Source organism: Macrotis lagotis, chromosome X (genome assembly GCF_037893015.1).
Source record: "Macrotis lagotis isolate mMagLag1 chromosome X, bilby.v1.9.chrom.fasta, whole genome shotgun sequence".
Taxonomy (NCBI): Eukaryota; Metazoa; Chordata; class Mammalia; order Peramelemorphia; family Peramelidae; genus Macrotis; species Macrotis lagotis.
In genome coordinates, this window is record NC_133666.1 from 53,849,056 (window position 1) to 53,866,536 (window position 17,481).

The 17,481-nt window shown below is 35.0% G+C and overlaps 1 protein-coding gene across 1 annotated transcript in view; it reads left to right on the forward strand.

Moving 5' to 3' along the window:
• Window positions 1-17,481, forward strand: part of LOC141498669 (connector enhancer of kinase suppressor of ras 2-like) — a 392,492-nt gene that overhangs the window by 191,803 nt on the left and 183,208 nt on the right. The window contains exon 8 of the mRNA XM_074201839.1: window positions 2,107-2,250. Within this exon, the coding sequence (XP_074057940.1) occupies window positions 2,107-2,250 (144 nt within the window). The remainder of the gene's footprint in view (window positions 1-2,106; window positions 2,251-17,481) is intronic.

Consider the following 17,481-nt stretch of genomic DNA (forward strand, 5'->3'; position numbering starts at 1 on the left):
TGGATAACCTAAGGGGAGTTCACTTTTATCTGCAAAAGCATAGTGAACTGGAGACCTGAAACAACAACTTTTCCTGTTGTCTCTGTGTTTTACAACCAAAGTAGCTTATTTAGATTCGAAATTAGCTAGATGGTAGCTCTTAATTTTCTACCTTCATTGGCTATATATAAGGGGTTCACAACACAATTTTTAATTTCCTTCACTTGTTAATTTCCCTTTAAAAGCAGTTCATATCCATTTCCATATTATATTCTAATCAGGAAGATGCTCCCACTCCCCAAGATCCATTTGTCCTATTTGTTTCCATTATGCCTATAAATTTTTCATTGGAATTCTTATTCCTTCTTTCACCCCATCATCTGAGTTGAGGGGAAAAGTAAATACCTTCTTTCTGGAGGTGACATTTCAGTGACATTACAGAACTATTACATCATGATGTTGTATATTGTTAGTTCATGATGGTCAATATATAATGTTATTATGACATCAAAATCCTTTCAGGCCTCAATGGAAATAGATTATTCCATTGACTATATGGTATGTGCTAATTACTTTCCAAATTACTTGGTTTCATTATCTAACAAACCTTGAGCTGCCATTATAAGGTTTGCTATTCCTTTGATCAAAAATATACTTTCCTTATTCATACTCCTGGAATCTCAAAATGTTAATTGACCTCAAAGTTTATCTAGTTCACCCCATTTTTAATATCCCTGATAAAGACCCTAATAGTTCAGCAATTCACTACCTGCCAAAGCTGCCCATTCCACTTTTGGACCCCTAAGTAGTTCTTGCTTACAAACAAGGAGATGAATGCAGTGACCTCTAGAGCACCCCTTGCTGTGATGTCACTTTTCTCATCCATTAACTTAAGAGAATCTCACAACACCTTCTGAGAACTGGACAGCACAAATGTTATTCCCCTATTTTAAAAATGTGAAAGCTAAAAGAAATTCAAGGGCTACATTGACACAATACAGAAACCAGATCAAGTTCATTAAAATTGGTTGCACAAATGGGTTTTTCCCATCTATAACATCTGCATTTTCAGAATCTATTGATGTCACCTCTCAGCCATGGGGTAACCTCATAGTAATATCCAGTCTACTTTTTAAGTCTTTTCATAAATATTTACCAAGCATCTTTACTGTGCTTTCCCATTTTGTGCTATGATTTTTAGTTTGATTCTGAGAAAAGTAAGAATTGTTTGTGCAGAATGGGAATTTCTGTATGGCTTAAATTTTATACCATTTTACACTTGAACGTTCTTGGAATGTTTCATGCAATTGTTATAGTAATACTTATTGGAGAGGCATATACCAAAAAAGCCTTTATTCCAAAGTAATTTCTTCTTTTTCCTACACATTTAATAAAATCTAAGAACCTGAGCACAAGGTATTTTACATTTTGGGTAAAAAAAATAGAGTTTTTTAAAGGTATTGTTTGATTAATTATTACATTAGAAAAAAGGAAATTAGATACTTTAAAAATTGTCATTGACTAAGGAAATATGGTTATTTTAACATAAACAAGAGAAGCTCTTCTAAGACACACTTTTCTATAACTATAGATGTGATTCATAATGATTCCTAAAATTCCATTGCTCTCAATGGTAATTCAAATAAATAATTGTTGATCTTTAAGACCTTGAAGATGTTAGATTAGCATTACCCTATGAGATTCTCAGAAAAAATGAACAGCTTAAATTACAGCATTGATAATACATTTTATAATTATTCTCTTCCTATTATTCCCAATTGTTTAGTGAAATTCTATGACAATTCAGAAGCAAGGAATATTAAAAGTGTTAATGCAATGTGCATAGAGGACAAGAGAGATTATGCCATCATTTTTAGCAAAACTCTTTGCATTTTTAGTTGCTAAAATAATCCATCTATCTCCATTACCAAAGATTGGCAGTGATGTCATCACTCTCATAAAAGAGAAGTTGGAATTTAATAAACAATGCTGTTGATGCTGAACAAACACAAATGCCATTCTTCTTTAATATATATCCCTGGAAATTAGTAAGAGAATTCACTCAAGCATAAATAAATTAAGCCCAAACTCTTTTTTAAAAAAGTTACTCCTGGACTTTGTCCTCAGGTCGGGTGGCAATTAAAAAACCTAGTGAGCATAAGGAAGGAAGACCCACGCAGAGCCCGCGTGACCCTAAAGAAGCATCCTCAGAACATTACTGGTAATTCTTCGATTCTGAAGAATGTGAGGTGGGAGCCTCATCCACTTGAGGTAAGAACTTTATTAAGTTCTAATCTGTTCTCTATAATCTCTTCGCTGTTGGATGAGCCTGAAGACATGCTCATTTTCAGCTAGTTGAAGTAAAGTTGGCATACCAATAATATGAGAAATAGAATAATCAATATTTACAAAGCACTTTAAGGTTTATAAAACTTTTAATATAAATTCTCTCCTTTGGTCCTCATAACTAGCCTGTGTAGTGGGTGCTGTTATTACTTCCATTTGATAGATTAGAAACTGAGGTTTGAAGAGTGAGGTGATTTTTACAGACATGCACCCAGAAAAATAACTGGAGCATTATCTAAATTCAAGCAATTAGAAGGCTAGGGCAAATAGGTGGTGCTGCAGGCCTGGTGTCAGGAAGACTCGTCCTCCCAAGTTCAAATCTTATCTCAGACACATTCTAGCTCTGTGACTCTGGACAATACATTTCATCCTGTTTTGCCTCAGCTTCCTCATCTGTAAAATAAGTGGAAAAAGGATATGGAAAAACAGTCTAGTATCTTTGCCAAGATAATCCCAAATGAGGTGATGAAGAGTTGGACACAAGTGAAACGAGTGAACAAAAACAGCAATGGCAAAACTTTAACAACAATAATAACGGTTACTAGAACTGGTGTTATTACTATTAGAGAAGGACACGTGGCATAGTTAGTGGATCAATGAGCAGTTTCAGTATCAGAGTAAGTTGGGTTTCCTTCACACTTATGACATATCATGGTTGTGACCCCAGATAAGTTGTTTGACTTCTACATGCTTAATCCCTAAGACTGAAAGTTATAGAATACTTTGCTCTCCATTGGTAGAGGGAATTTCCTCATTGTGAATTTCCCTGTACTGAACCAATCACAGGTTCAGATTAATAATGATAAAATAAAAATGAAGAATTAAGGACTATGTTTTAATCACCTTTTAAGAGAGGTAGCAGGGGGTAGTAGAAAGGGGCCTGGTGTTCAGATTAGGTAAGTAGTGTGAACCTCTCCAAGCCTCCATTTTCTTCTTTCTAAATGAGGTGACCCAGAGGATAGAGCACTGGCCTTGGAGTCAGGAGAACAGGAATTTGAATCCAGCTTCACATTCTTACTAGCTGTGTGACCTTGGGCAAGGCACTTCACCCTGATTGCTTCTCATCTAGAACCGTGATTCCTATCTGGCCACTGGACCCAGATGGCTCTGGAGGAGAAAGTGAGGCTGGTGACTCAGCATAACCCCCACACACACACTCAAATCTAATTCATCTGATTGTCATGGCATCACCTCCCTGATGTCACCCTCTTCTTTTGGAGCCAAGGACAAACCTCATCAAATGACCCCTTCAGTACCACATTCACTTCATGAGATTAATTGTGAAGAAAACACTGAAATAATGTAGTAAAGGACTTTCCTTTGCTATTACTATGCCCTTTCTAGCTCTCCAGCGCTTTGCTCACAAGGAACCTACTAAACGCTGACTTACTGTGCTGTTTGGGTAAAACACTAAAAAGGCAAGAGTTATGTGTGGAAGACTTGTGAAAAGGCAAAGAAATGACCATAGACTGTTTTCCTGCTTTTCTGAGGGGTGCATTGAGTGGCAAGAATATAACATGTATGCTAGATCAATGGCATCTTCTGTCATTTTCACCATCAGAATTTCAAAAAAGCCTTTTCATCTCTACACAGAAGTGATTTTATCAGTGGTGACCCATTGGTACAATACCTCTAATTCTTAATTCTCTGAAAGAGATTTGAATTTTTAATTAAGAATTAAAGGAGATGAGTAGCTAGGTGGCACAGTGAATCAAGCACCAGCCCTGGAGTCAGGAGGATCTGAGTTCAAATCTGCCCTCAGACACTTAACAATGATCTAGCTGTGTGACCTTGGGCAAGTCACTTAACCCCATTGCTGGAAAAAAAAGTATTAAAGAAGAGATCATTTTACCCAAATAATACTAACAAGGACTTTTAAAAAGTCTTGCCATTAGGTAAAGTTAGATTTAGCTCCTTTTCTCCTGGATGATTTTTCAAGAGCCCTGTTCCTGATAGGAACTGTCTTTCATAGCAATGAGATAAAAAAAAAAAAAATTAGTCATGACTCACTCCTAGACCTTGAGTTGAAGGACATATACATGAATCAGGATGTTCAAACCTTGTCCTTATTTTTTAATGGAAGAAACTGTTCTTGAGATGAAACATAATTCTATTCAGCACGAGCAGACTTTAAATAATTCTTAGTGGGGCTTCTGCTGTAGGGATTATATATTTGTGACAGAATCATTTAATTGTATTTCTTATGGTTCTCAATCCATATAAGCTGCCATCAGAGGCATGTGTCCTTAAAAATTAGTTTAATAAGCAAAGCAAACTCATCTGCAAAAGCTGTTGAACTAGAAACAGTAGTAAAACTAAGAATTTAGAACTGAAAATTCAATTAGAAAATCAGGGCACTGATTTTGCATAGACTAGCACCAGATCAGATCTCTAATTGAAATATTTTCTGGGTACAAGGGCATTTTAAAATAAAAGTGCAACTTGCTTCAAGTAGATTTCTCCTCATAAAAGTTAAAGAAATGCATAATCCTCTCTCACAAATGAGCAAAGTTCTGTTACAGTGTGCATTTAAAAGAAGGAACCAGAAAAATGTTGTATATTTAGCTACACCAATCTGAATGTTGTTATCTGAATGTTGAATATGTTGTTATTTAAAGCTGAAATATATTTACAGAGGCCAAGAATAATGTTGTCCAATATTCTGCATAAATGTTAAAATTATTTCATTACCAACAAAAATCCTGTTTTCATTTTGTCATTGGTGGAGTTAAACTGATCATTACTCACATTTTTTCCCATTCAGCAACCTGTCAGAACCATATGACCCCTGCCTCGGCAATTGAACTGAAAAGTAGATAGTTTCATGTGATTTCTCACATGAACAAGATTGTTCCTTCCTTTCATTTCTGAGTGTAATATAGCCCTTCAGAATTCCATCTTGATGCCATAAGAAAGTCTTTTTTAAACATTAAACATCTTGACTCTTTATATTTCTTTTGGTGGTTCTCTCTAATATCATTTTTTTGGTTTGACATTCTTCAGGAAAAAGCCAAATTCTTTCTTCGTTTTTCTTCTTTTCTTATAACTGCTTGATTTTTTTACATCTTAATGAAATGACAACACGATAGCTAAAAACATTGGATTTGAAGTCAAGAAATTCTGGGTTCAAATCTCACCTTAGATGTTTGCTAGCTGAACAAATCACTTATCTGACCTCTTTCAACTTCAGCTAACCTCTTTCAGCTTCACTTTCCTCATTTACAAAAATGAATCAAGTTCACCATTTTATCACTTATCATCTTCTCACCTACTTTGAGTTTCAAGGCACTCTTAAATATTTTTCCATACTTTCTAGTATATGTATAATTCTGGATAGAGAAGACAAGCAAAACAGGAGTTGAATTGTCCTTCCTATGCCAGAGTAGAGTGTATCTTTTTCTCATCCTTGTTCCCAACATAGATTTCTTACAACCCTGTTTGGTGTCTTAGCATTTTATAATACCATGCAAGAATTCAAATTTACTATATTAGTAATTCATTAAACCCATTAGGGACAGCTAGGTGGCACAGTGGATAGAGCACTGGCCTTGGAGTCAGGAGTACCTGAGTTCATTAAACCCATTAGAAGAGCAAATAAGAGTTCTGATATCCCTTTGTAATTTGTACTTCCAACCTAATAAGGTAGTGCATGAATGCTGTGACACCCAACCAATTTCTTTCTTTTGAGTATGCCATCTTTACTTTTTCAAAAACCAGAAAACAATGTAGTAGCCAAACAAGGAATTTTTAAATTACTGATCTACTGTTTTCAAATATGTTAAAAGTATCATAATACAGTTGTAGTCATAAGAATACTGACATAAAAATACAGCCAAAATGAGGAGTAGTTTTCCTCTTGTTCCTATTTGTGGATGACATTGTCTTGAATGCATCAAGCCTTGGAACATTTCCAAGCCTCCTAAATGAGACTCATGAACTCTCATAAGTGTGCAGTCTATCACTCCACACAGAGAAACCTAAGTGGATGATAAGTACCTATTGCCCAAACTATAGAACTACTCCATTTGAAACATATATCTTGGACAGGCACTGCACACGAATGAAGAGTTTGATCTCACAAACAAACAGGAAGGGAACAGGCTGGATCATCTTTGAGAAATCGCTTGATTCTTTTAAAGTCACAAAACTCCTCCCTAAAAGAAAACATCATCTTTTTAACACTTATACACACTCACAGATATTATGACTTTTTTTAAATCAAATTAAAGTTGAAATTCACCCAGAGGACCATGGAGAAGTTCTTGGCAGACATTAGCACAGTGCAACACATGACAAATGAAGAACTCACATGGGAGAAATAAGTAAAGAATGTTATCAGAGCAACAGATGACCAGAATAAAGGATAGGTCAGTCACATAGTGGGAGCAAGGGGTAATTGTTAGACAACTGACATATTCCTCTGATGACAGTTTAAGGTCAAGAGAATAAGAGGAAGCCTCCATTATGTTAAAATAATTCTCTGTGAATGATTTATAGGCATGCATGGACAAGAGTCCCTCAGAATGAGCAAGTATAGAAAAGTTATGATATGCATCATCAAAGGGAGTATCCTGATGAATGAGATCACAGACTCGTTGTTTCAACAAATAGTATATCCCACTCTATAGTAATCACTATTAAAATTCAATAAACATTTATTAAGTGCCTTTTGGGAAGATAAAAAAGACAAAGATCAAACTGTTCTTTTTCTTAAAGAACTTACTGGAGTGGGGGTGGGGGCAGGACAAAATATGCATAGGTTAAGTGTAATTCAAGGTAGGAAATGTCAGAAATAAAAGCGAAATCACACAGAACACTCAAAGAGTATTTCATGAAAGAGAGAGTCTTAATAGCTAGAGAAATCAAACTGGGGCTCAGTTTGATCAAATGATGAGCCAGAATTTTATTTGGCAGAATCTATATATTCTTCATGTTGACAACAAGATAGAGCATTTGTATATAGAGAGATTTAGGATGGAAAAGAAAGTTGACTAATCACAAAAAGAAAAAGGGAAAACTGAGAGCCTTCATGTCCCCCTGGTACTCATACAAGGGCAAGAGAACCCAAGAAAAGTTGCCTTCACACTGGGTGTACCCATTGTGAAAGATTTAGGGAAGATCAGAATGGATTGTGAAGGGTATGAAGGAATATTCATATTTTTGAAAGTACAGAGCCAGGAAGGCACTGTGGAGTCCAAGTCACGTGAAAGCGTAACTGTTTTTCCACCTAGATTTTAACCAAACTCCTAGAGGGGAGAAACAGCAAGTTTATTCCTTTTGTGTCCCCTATAGCTCTAAGCACAAGGCTATTGAACAGAATAGACATTCAATGATTGGTTTTTGATTGGTTAGCTGTTGATCAGTAGCATGTTGAAGCCCAGTTATGGGCCAAACACTATGGCAGACTCTGAAGGATATGAGAGAAATAAAACTCAGAACCTTGAGTCTTTTTCTATTAGGCAGGAAAGCAGAAGATGAACACACCTAAAGGTATGAAGCATTTATAGTATGGGATCAGTGAATACACAAATATACCAAGGGTGATGGATAAATCCGAGTGATTGAAATGAGAATATTAATCAAGGACTTAAACCTAAAGAGGTTAGTTTTGAACTGGCTGGTGAGTGAGGCTATTATTCTAAGAATTCATGAGGATCCTTTGAGCTTACATTGACATTAACCTCTCTAAATGCCTGTTGTTATCCTCTAGGCTTCTTTTAGTCGGTCCACATTTTCCATGAAGAGCATGCTTACAACTCTCCTCCATTTGTATCTTGGTGCAAATAATTCTGGATAGTGGTCATCTTTAAACAAAAGGAAAAATATGGCAGTAGAAATGGACCTAGGCATGTGAATTGGCATCTTCCATTTTTCTTTCTCTCATTCTTAATTGAAATGTAGACAGATTAAATAGTTCATATACCTTGAAATGTTAATTTAAGGTCAGTGAAAAGTGATGGGGTACTTGTTGACATTTGCTAAATGTTTATTCATCTGGAATAGAAAATTTTTGTATGACTCCATGTTTTTAGGGAGCATCCTGAAACTGGTTCAGTAATATTTTTATTCAGCACTACACAAGGATGATGTACATTGCTAATGTTAATTAGATGTTAATCAAAACATTTATTTAAACTCTTCTTTATTTCCAAATGTGACTGTAGGTCATTATGAATAGGATTGCTTATTTATTTGCTAGTTGTGACTTCCATATCCAAATGATTTCCACTAATGGTTTGAGGGAAATTATTGTGAAAGCAAAAGTTTGTGAGCAAATTATTTTGCCCACCAACTGCATTATTATTGTTCCCTTATCTGCAAACACCCTGTAAGTTATATCCTTGGGTTTTTCAAATGTTTGTTTGTGTCCTTGAATAATGACTACCTACATGTATTGGTTTTGGAGAAACCAGTCTTTAAAAACTAGAACATCCCTTTCTAAGACAAGAATCAACTCAATATTTGCCTGATTGACTAATCCTGTAAAACTGAGGGTCAGCTATGAAGCTGCCTTGTTTCAAGGTCCAAGCTTTGACCCACAGTAGACATGAATCCATAAGCTATCAAATATAAAACAACTCACTGATAATCTGTTTGATTGGTGGTAGCAACAATCACTAATGAGAAATTTGCTCTCCAAAACAAACTAAAGAAACTCATTTAAATTTAGATGATGTCTTGTTTTCAGGCAAGATGAATGAATACAACTTCATTCATTTTTTATCCTCCATTAAAGAAGAAATAGCCTCAACATTGAAATATTTTATTTACCTAGCATGAAATTATGCCTTTGGATTTATATTAACATAGGTAAATTTGGGAAAATTCTTTTTGAATTTTGGCAATCCACTGAAAGAAACTAAATCTTAAGAAATACTGCCCATTCTTCATGTCTTTTTATTTATGCTTTGCTAATAGTGCTAAGGGTGTTCAAATTCACACACACACACACACACACATACACACACACACACACATACACACAGACACACACACACACAGACACAGACACACACACACACACACACACACACACACATATATATATATATATATATATATATATATATATATATATATATATATATCCCCTGGAGTATTACCTCATTTCACATTAACCCTGACATTTAATGTCCTTTTAGTATCTAAGTTAACCAAGCTAACTACTGGAAAAATTAGTAATTTTATTGCTGAAAATAACAAGTAATTTTCATATTATTTCAGACTTAGATACTTTTAGTTTTTAGCTTATTAGTATTAGACATGGTAAGTAACTGTGTTCATTTCAGACATTAATCCAAGAGTAAAAATGCTACTTATGACATGGCCTCAAACGGAGTGCTGTTTGTGACAATAAATAACCTAGAATCTGGATGGAATAGATGATCAAGTGAGTGCCAAAATGTCTTAAAAACTATGCTTATAAGTTGCTTCTACTAGGGGCCTAGATCTGAAACTTTTATTTTACTGCAATGCCCTGATTAAATTTTAAATATTGATATCAGATTTGCATTTTTCCAGTCATATGGAACTTCACCAGTCCATGAATCTTAAATATCATAAGGAGCTGTGAGATTTCTTCAAGTAGTTTCTTGAGCACTTTGAAGGTAGATTTCTTCAAGACTTCTTACTTTATTTAAAGTCTTCAAGCTCAGAAAAGTAATTGGTGACCTAGTCAAACCTTGTATGAACTTCCCTTTCTGTGCTGATTTTGACTTCTAAGGTTGAACTGAGCAGGTAACCATTGTGGGGGGAGGAGAGGCAACTCAGAGGTTTTCTAGAATAAAGCAGCCTGTTAGACTTGGCCTTAAAGCTGAATTTTAGAGCTTGGTTGGGCCTTAGAGATTGAGGCTATTGTTGAGCTTTTGTTTCCTACTCTCAAATTCTATTATTGGACTTAACTTTCTGTTCCCTTTTATTACTCTTGTTTTATTATTGAGTTTATTTTTTTATCCCTTCTTAGTTTCAACTCATTTTTATAATTTTCCAAATCTATTTTCATGTTTCTATATTATTCTTTTTCATTTTTCCTTAAAGATCATGTTTTAGCCACCTGGGCCTCCTACAAATGGTATTTTGAATCTTTCCTAGTTCTTAGTGCATCATCTTCTTTTGCCCTTAAACAGAGCATTGTTACTTAGCCATGTTCTATCCCTATTCCCCTTAGCCATGCATCTATAGGCCCTTTGTTCTCAGTAGTAAAAATTTTCTTTAAAAATCTATATTTTAATATTTTTTAAATTTTTTTAGAAATTTATTGTTCAAAGGTAGATATGAATAATAATTCATGAGAACTAGATCAGATAACCTTCATAATTATTGGCTAGAAAGAGAATTCTAAACTGAACGAAGGGATAGAGGTGATCACAAAGATGGAATAATTTTAATTATATGAAATAAAAAAGTTTCTTTCATGAACAAAACCAAGGCAGTGAGTATAAAAAGAGAAACTTTTGGTTGAGGGGAAAAAATATCTTTGTATCTTATAAGGGTCTAATATCCAAGAAATATATGGAAGGAACATAAATATATGACTAAGAGCCATTCCCCAATGGATAAGTGTTCAAAAGCGTTGAAAAAAATAATTCTCAGAAGAATTACAAACTCCTACCGATCATATAAAAGATTGCTGACCTACTTTTTCTTACTTTTTAATGGAGATGGCTCACTGAGTAGGGCATGAGGGATATCTGCATTTGAAAATGAAGATAATGATCTAAAAGAAAAAATATATTAATATTTTAAAATATAGGTTTATGAGAGGACATTGAGAGATACAGAAACAGAGAGGAGATGACAAAAATAAGTTAAAACAGTGGTATACATGCTTTAAAAACCAAGGGAACATATTAATGATTAAAATATATTATCTTTAGGTTTTGTTTCAAGTCAGTCTTATCAGAAATGTTATTTGATGTGTGTAACGAAAAAGATCCTAACATAAGTATGAAAGAACAATTTGAAAACTACTGTTTTCCGTTTTTTATCAAACTGAATAATTTATTTGATTTAAATGAGTGGTTCTGCTTTAATTGTTAGGGGCTACATGTAAATGAAAATTATTTTAATTTAGTCAAGTCTTATATATTTTATTATAATGAATCAAGTTCAGACAACTTGTTCAGATACTGATACCTCCAAATACATCATAAGGAATTAATGATACTATCAAATGAATAGTCTTAACAATAGATGTATAAAAGTTTTTAATTATCGAATTTTTGAATTGCTCTTCTTTGTTATAGAAATTGATCATGTTGTCTTTAACAAGTAATATGTCAACATTATGATATATTCCCACTTGCAAGCACAAAGCTTTTCACATAGTAAGCAGTGAATTTGTTGTTTGCTAAAGAAGTTTTAAATGACTGAGTAATTTGAGACCCTCCCTAATAATAATAAATAAAAGCCTTTATTAAGAAAGTACAAAAGGAAAAAAAAGAAAGTACAAAAGAGAAATCAGCCCTTGCAAATAGAGTTTGGCCATCACCACCAAAGAGTTCGAAAAAGAAAAACAACAAAACTCGAGAGATACTTAGTTGCTTATGGCCACTACTGCTCACTCCTAACATTTTCTCCTCCCCTTTCAAAGTGTCAACTTCCCCATGAACCCCCCACTGTATGGATGTGGGAAGAATATTTGTTTTGGAAAAAAAGTAATTGGTCTGCCCCTTAAATTAAAATAATAGACTGATGCTATAAAATATTAATTTGCCTTTCATTAGATCAAAAACAAAGAAGCTTACTTTAGGAAACTAAAAGGTTATGTCTCTGATGTTAACAGAAAATAATCATCATATCCATTCAGAAGCAACATATTAAAAGTTACCTGCAACATTGCAATGGATGTTATTATGAGCAAAACCAATGGGATAATGGGCCATGCTTGAAAAGTCAGTGTTTTGCCTTAGCTTAACATCCTTTTTCCATAAATCCCTCAGCTTCGCTTCACTTTTTACGTTAACACAGGAGACCATTATCCTGTAACCATGTTCTAGTCTGTTGTCATTATCTCTTAATTAGAAAGCTTGTCAATCATGTCAGTCTATTTACTTTTATGTGCAGTGGACATTATGTGGTAGAAAAGGAGGAATTTAATTTTCTAAGCACATAATCCTTTCTGTGGAAAATAGAGCATCCAAATACATAGTCAGTGCCTCCCCATTCTGGGGCATGTCTGGGTCCTATTTCCAAATTGATGTCCTTTTTTTTCAAGTAAAACCTTTTCCGATAAACTTAAAAGCATTTTTTCTTTTTGTTTCCAATTCTATGTTTCTTCCTAACCACGTCAGCCTGCATTTTGCTACTGGTGCTTGAGCCAGATAAATGACCACAGCCTCATTTATCTCCTTTTGCGTTGACATGGACAGTATAACTCATAACAGAGTCCATTATCTGCCTGGCCAGGCATGCAACAACAAGGACTGTTCCATAATGAATGCTTCCTTTTACCAGACAAATGCTTTTCTATGAAATACCATAAAACATTGGAAGATATTCAGCCAATCCAATTGCCCAATTAGCAGCATTTTCTTAGCCACATCAACCTTCAGAGAGATTCCCTTTATTAAATGGTTGATACCTGTAACCTTGTAATTGTCCTGGACTGGATGATACTCCAAGGTAAAAATGTGACACTGACATTTTAACAAGATCGATGTCTCACTTTAATAAGTTTGTAGAAGTTGCATGGGTTTTTTGTCTTTAAGATTTTATTCAGTTGTTTTTGTATTCCTAGAAATCTGCTTCATTTCAGTTTAGATATTATAGTGTCCTGAATGTTTATTGGCAAAATTAGATATTTTAAGAGATCCCATACTTACTAGTTGTATCTGTGATCCCTCCTGGAACGTATGTCTCAATTGATCCATGCCTCAGCACCTTGTAAATCCTCCAAAGGAAACCCATTCAAGTCTGGTGGGGGCTTTTCTCCAAGTCATTTGCCATTTCAGGGATGATGAGAGAACACATAAGCTTCCCATCAGTTATCTTTTGTTCTAACTACAGAACTCTACCACTTGGTGTAATATAGTAGAATGCTAAACTTGGAACCTGGAAGACCTGTGTTCAAATGCTGCTTCAGATACTTATTAGATGTGTTTCTGGCCAATTCACTTAACTTCTATGTATCCTTGCCTCAAAAATGAAGTGATTGGACACAGGGACCTGTCCAGCTCAAATCTATGATCCTCAGATCACTTTGAATATATTTATGCCATTTCTCTTGCACAATTCTTGATTATATTGCAAGAGTCTGCCCATATGCCAGTCATGCACTTTTCAAGGATCTTTGAGTAAACTTCAACTTTAATTCTTCAGAGACTTGAGTCTCTGATTTGTACTCTTTTACCATAAGCAGAATAATATTTTGTAAGAAAAAATATTTCAGGGAAAAGCTTTGAGTCATCAAAAAGACAATGCTGTTTTCTAATGACACCCAAACTTATTTTCTGTCTTCTTTTCAGTTTTGGACCTAGATCATTATCTATGCATAGTGACATAGAGGCAGTTGGGTATCCCAGTAGATCGAGTGCCAAATCTGGCATTAGGAAGATTCATTTTCTTGAGTTCAGATATAATCTCAGACACTTACTGTGTAACACATCTGTGTAACTTTGGGTAATCACTTATCCCTGTTTGCCTCAATTTTCTCATCTGTAAATTGAGCTACACAAGCAAACGGCACACCACTCTAGTATCTTTGCCACAAAAAAAAAATGGAGTTAGGAAGACTCAGACACGACTGAACAAAAATGATATGTAAAAACGCAGAGAGAGACACATACAAAGCACCCCACACACACTATATCCTGCCCCTCACTTACTCACTGCCCTTATGGGTTCTCCAGCCAACTGCCCTCCTTGGTCAAGAGTAGACAGCTGGTATCCTTCCTAACTCACTGAACCTGTCTCCTATGAACTTCAGTTCATCTTTGACCCCATTCCTGTCCAGTGGCTCCTTATCATGTCCAGGATCAAATACTCAGTGCTCTATTGGTATTTAAAGTCCTTCCTAATCGGATCCCTTCTTATCTTTTCTAGTACTATACTAACTGTATTAACTGGACCAACTGTCCAAATACAAAAGTTCTTTGACACCAAGCCCTTCAACTCCTGTTATTCAATTACGGTAGTTCAGTGGCAGAGGCAACATAGAGTCATGAAAATCTGGGGTTGGCCACTTAAGTTTTCTCAACCTCAGTTTTCTCATCTGTAAAATGGGAATAATAATAACACCTAAGTCTTCTGGTTGTGAGGATCATTGCGAAATGCTTTGTGAACCTAAGAATGCTAAATAAATAGTGGCTATCATTACAGTATTGCGCAAGTAACTGTGTCCCAAGAATTCCAAATAAAATAAAAAATTGTATTAAAAAATCAATGGGGGGGTGGCTAGGTTGTACAATGGGTAGAGCACCGGCCCTGGAGTCAGGAAGACCTGAGTTCAAATTCAGAACCAGACAATAATTACCTAACTATGTGGCCTTGGGCAAGCCATTTAACCACACTGTCTTGCAAAAACTGAAAAAAATCAATGGAAGAAAGAAATGCCTGTGCAGAGAAGAAAAGTAGTATATATTAAACAAGCAGTATATCCCTCTGAACATTTGTCACACAATAAGTTGTCAAGTCTTTGAATTATCAAAGCATCTAACAATTACCCAGATAATGTTTATACTGTTTCCAAGATATACATTAAGTATCTAACATAACCTGCCATATCAAGCAAAATGCTGACTGTAAACAAAGGCAGGTATGAGCTCATGGATCAGGCAGTTAGGAAGCTCATACAGTTAAGAGATTTATTTGTGCCCTATCTGCCTGCAGATGTAGGGACCTTGCAATGTCTCAAACACTTAAAGATTCAGAAGATGAATGGGCCCAGCAACAGATCTTTCCACAAGTGAAGTTGCATCTTGACTAAAGAGAGTCCTTGAGACCAAAACCTAACTAGAGAAAAAGTATTTTCAAGTTCAGTTATTAGAGTTTCATAAACATCTAGTAGCTAGCTGTAAAACCAGTGACTCCTTGACAATAGATTTCTGGAGAATTGTCAGTCTGTGAAAATGGGAGTGAGGGTTGTGGAGCCGGGGGGAGGTGTTTGTTGGGAAAAGTATACATATTTGTGAAAGACAATCACATAAACCTTCCTTAAAAGAAAGTAATGAAATAATCTAAAGTGCATTCAATCGTACAAACAAGTATTTTTGCAAACATGATCCTAATTAACTATCATTTTAATAATTGTACCCTATGTCTAGAAATTAGCCTGGCTATAACCTAAACAGAACTAATTTCTATTTGAACTTTACTGTTGGTTCAAATTCCAAAGTTCTTTTCAAGGATTACTTTCCCGACTTGTCTTCTACATCTGGTGTTTTTTTTTTCCTCTAGGTCTAAAGCCAGAAAAGGTATTATAATATAACTAATATTAGGCTTATACAAAGCATAATGATGATAAAAATCAGGGTATGTGGCATCTTTAATCATTATGCCTTTTTTGCTATTAGTAAATATAAAATAAAAATCCAAATTTTTATTATAACTGACTGCTTTTGGATTCAGCCTAAATAATACTTCAGTTGAATTAGTAGTTCAACAGATATCTAATGAATGCCTTCTTTGTGTAGGCTGAATAAAGATTCTATTCCTGCCTTCAAGGAATAATAATCAAGAGCAATCAAAGCAATACTTAAATATCTACAATACCTGAAATACCAGAAGACAGGCCCAAAGTGCAAAAGTATATGGTTCAGAGGGGAATGAATCTTATTCCCTTTTCAGGACCTAAGAAAAACTTCATAAAGAAAGTGGCCATGGACATAGAATCATATCTTAGGTGGGGAAGATGAGGGTCTGTGGAAGGGGTGGGATGCTTACAATAGAGAGAAGAATTTTAACAAAAGTGTTGAGAAGACTTAACAGGGAGAGTGGGTGGTCCACATTGGACAGGGTATAGGTGTTTGTGGAGGGATCTAGAAAGGAGAAAAGATGAAATGGGCCAGAACATGAAGGGAATTCAATACCAGGGGAAAATATTAGAATTAGTTAGTAGAAAATTAAAAACTACTGTGTTATCTTTGAATAGGTGAGTAATACAGCTATACTTTAGGAAGGGTCTAATGACAACTACATTTTGGCTCTATTGCAACAGTGTAGTTAAGATATAAGGAGGACTGTAGCAGTAGAAGGGAGAAATAGATTCAAGAACAGTGGAAGCAGAATCAACATAATTAGGAAGTGATTTCGTTGGTGGAGTAGAAAGATCAAGAGAAGAATCAAGGATAATACTAAGGTTTAGCCTGAGTGACTGTAAAGATTATAGAGAAGTAAGAAGGAGGACCTGGGAAGAGAGACGGAGTAGAATGAGTTCACCTTGGGCCAAGTTAAGTTTGAGATATAAATGAAATACCAAAGTGGCACTGAGTTTAAAGTTATTTCTTTGAAGTATTATTGAGAAAATGGCATGTTAAACCTCTCAGAATACAATCCAAAAAGCATTTCTTTCTGATTTGTGTATCTAATTGGTGCCCCCCTCCCCTCAAAACTTCTCTTGGAAAGGCCACATCGAACACTTAAAGAAATCTTGTTTCCTGAGCAATTCTAACATTAGTGATGAAGCATTAGGAAGAATGTCAAGTGAAAATAAACTCCATACTACAATTACAGGCCTGAAGAAGAGAAAAAAAAAGAATATTGACAAATATTTAGAAAAGTGCTTTTCAAGTGTAAAATGTGTTATTAAGTACGAAGATTGTAAGAAGCCTGAAATAAAGAGCTGCTCTCATTAAACACAACCACTAATGAATATCACACAAAGCATTTACCTTAATGAATATGTTTTGAAACCAATAAAAATCATTTGAAGCATAAAATGGGAGAAAAGTATTAAAAAGCCACTTTAAAACATGAAGAGTAGGCAACATAATAAATGCCTTAGATAACAATGGAGAAGTCCTAGTATGACTCAGGATCGGAACAGCTATTTACTATCATTATGGCTCACTCCTTTGAGACCTGGAAATTTTCATTTCTATACAAGGGGCTTAGTCATAGCCATTATAGAAGAAAAAAGGCAAAATGATGGTAATTGGAGCTCCTATGTATTTTTCAACCTTTATGAACTTTAGCATACATCAATATCTTTTTTTTTTT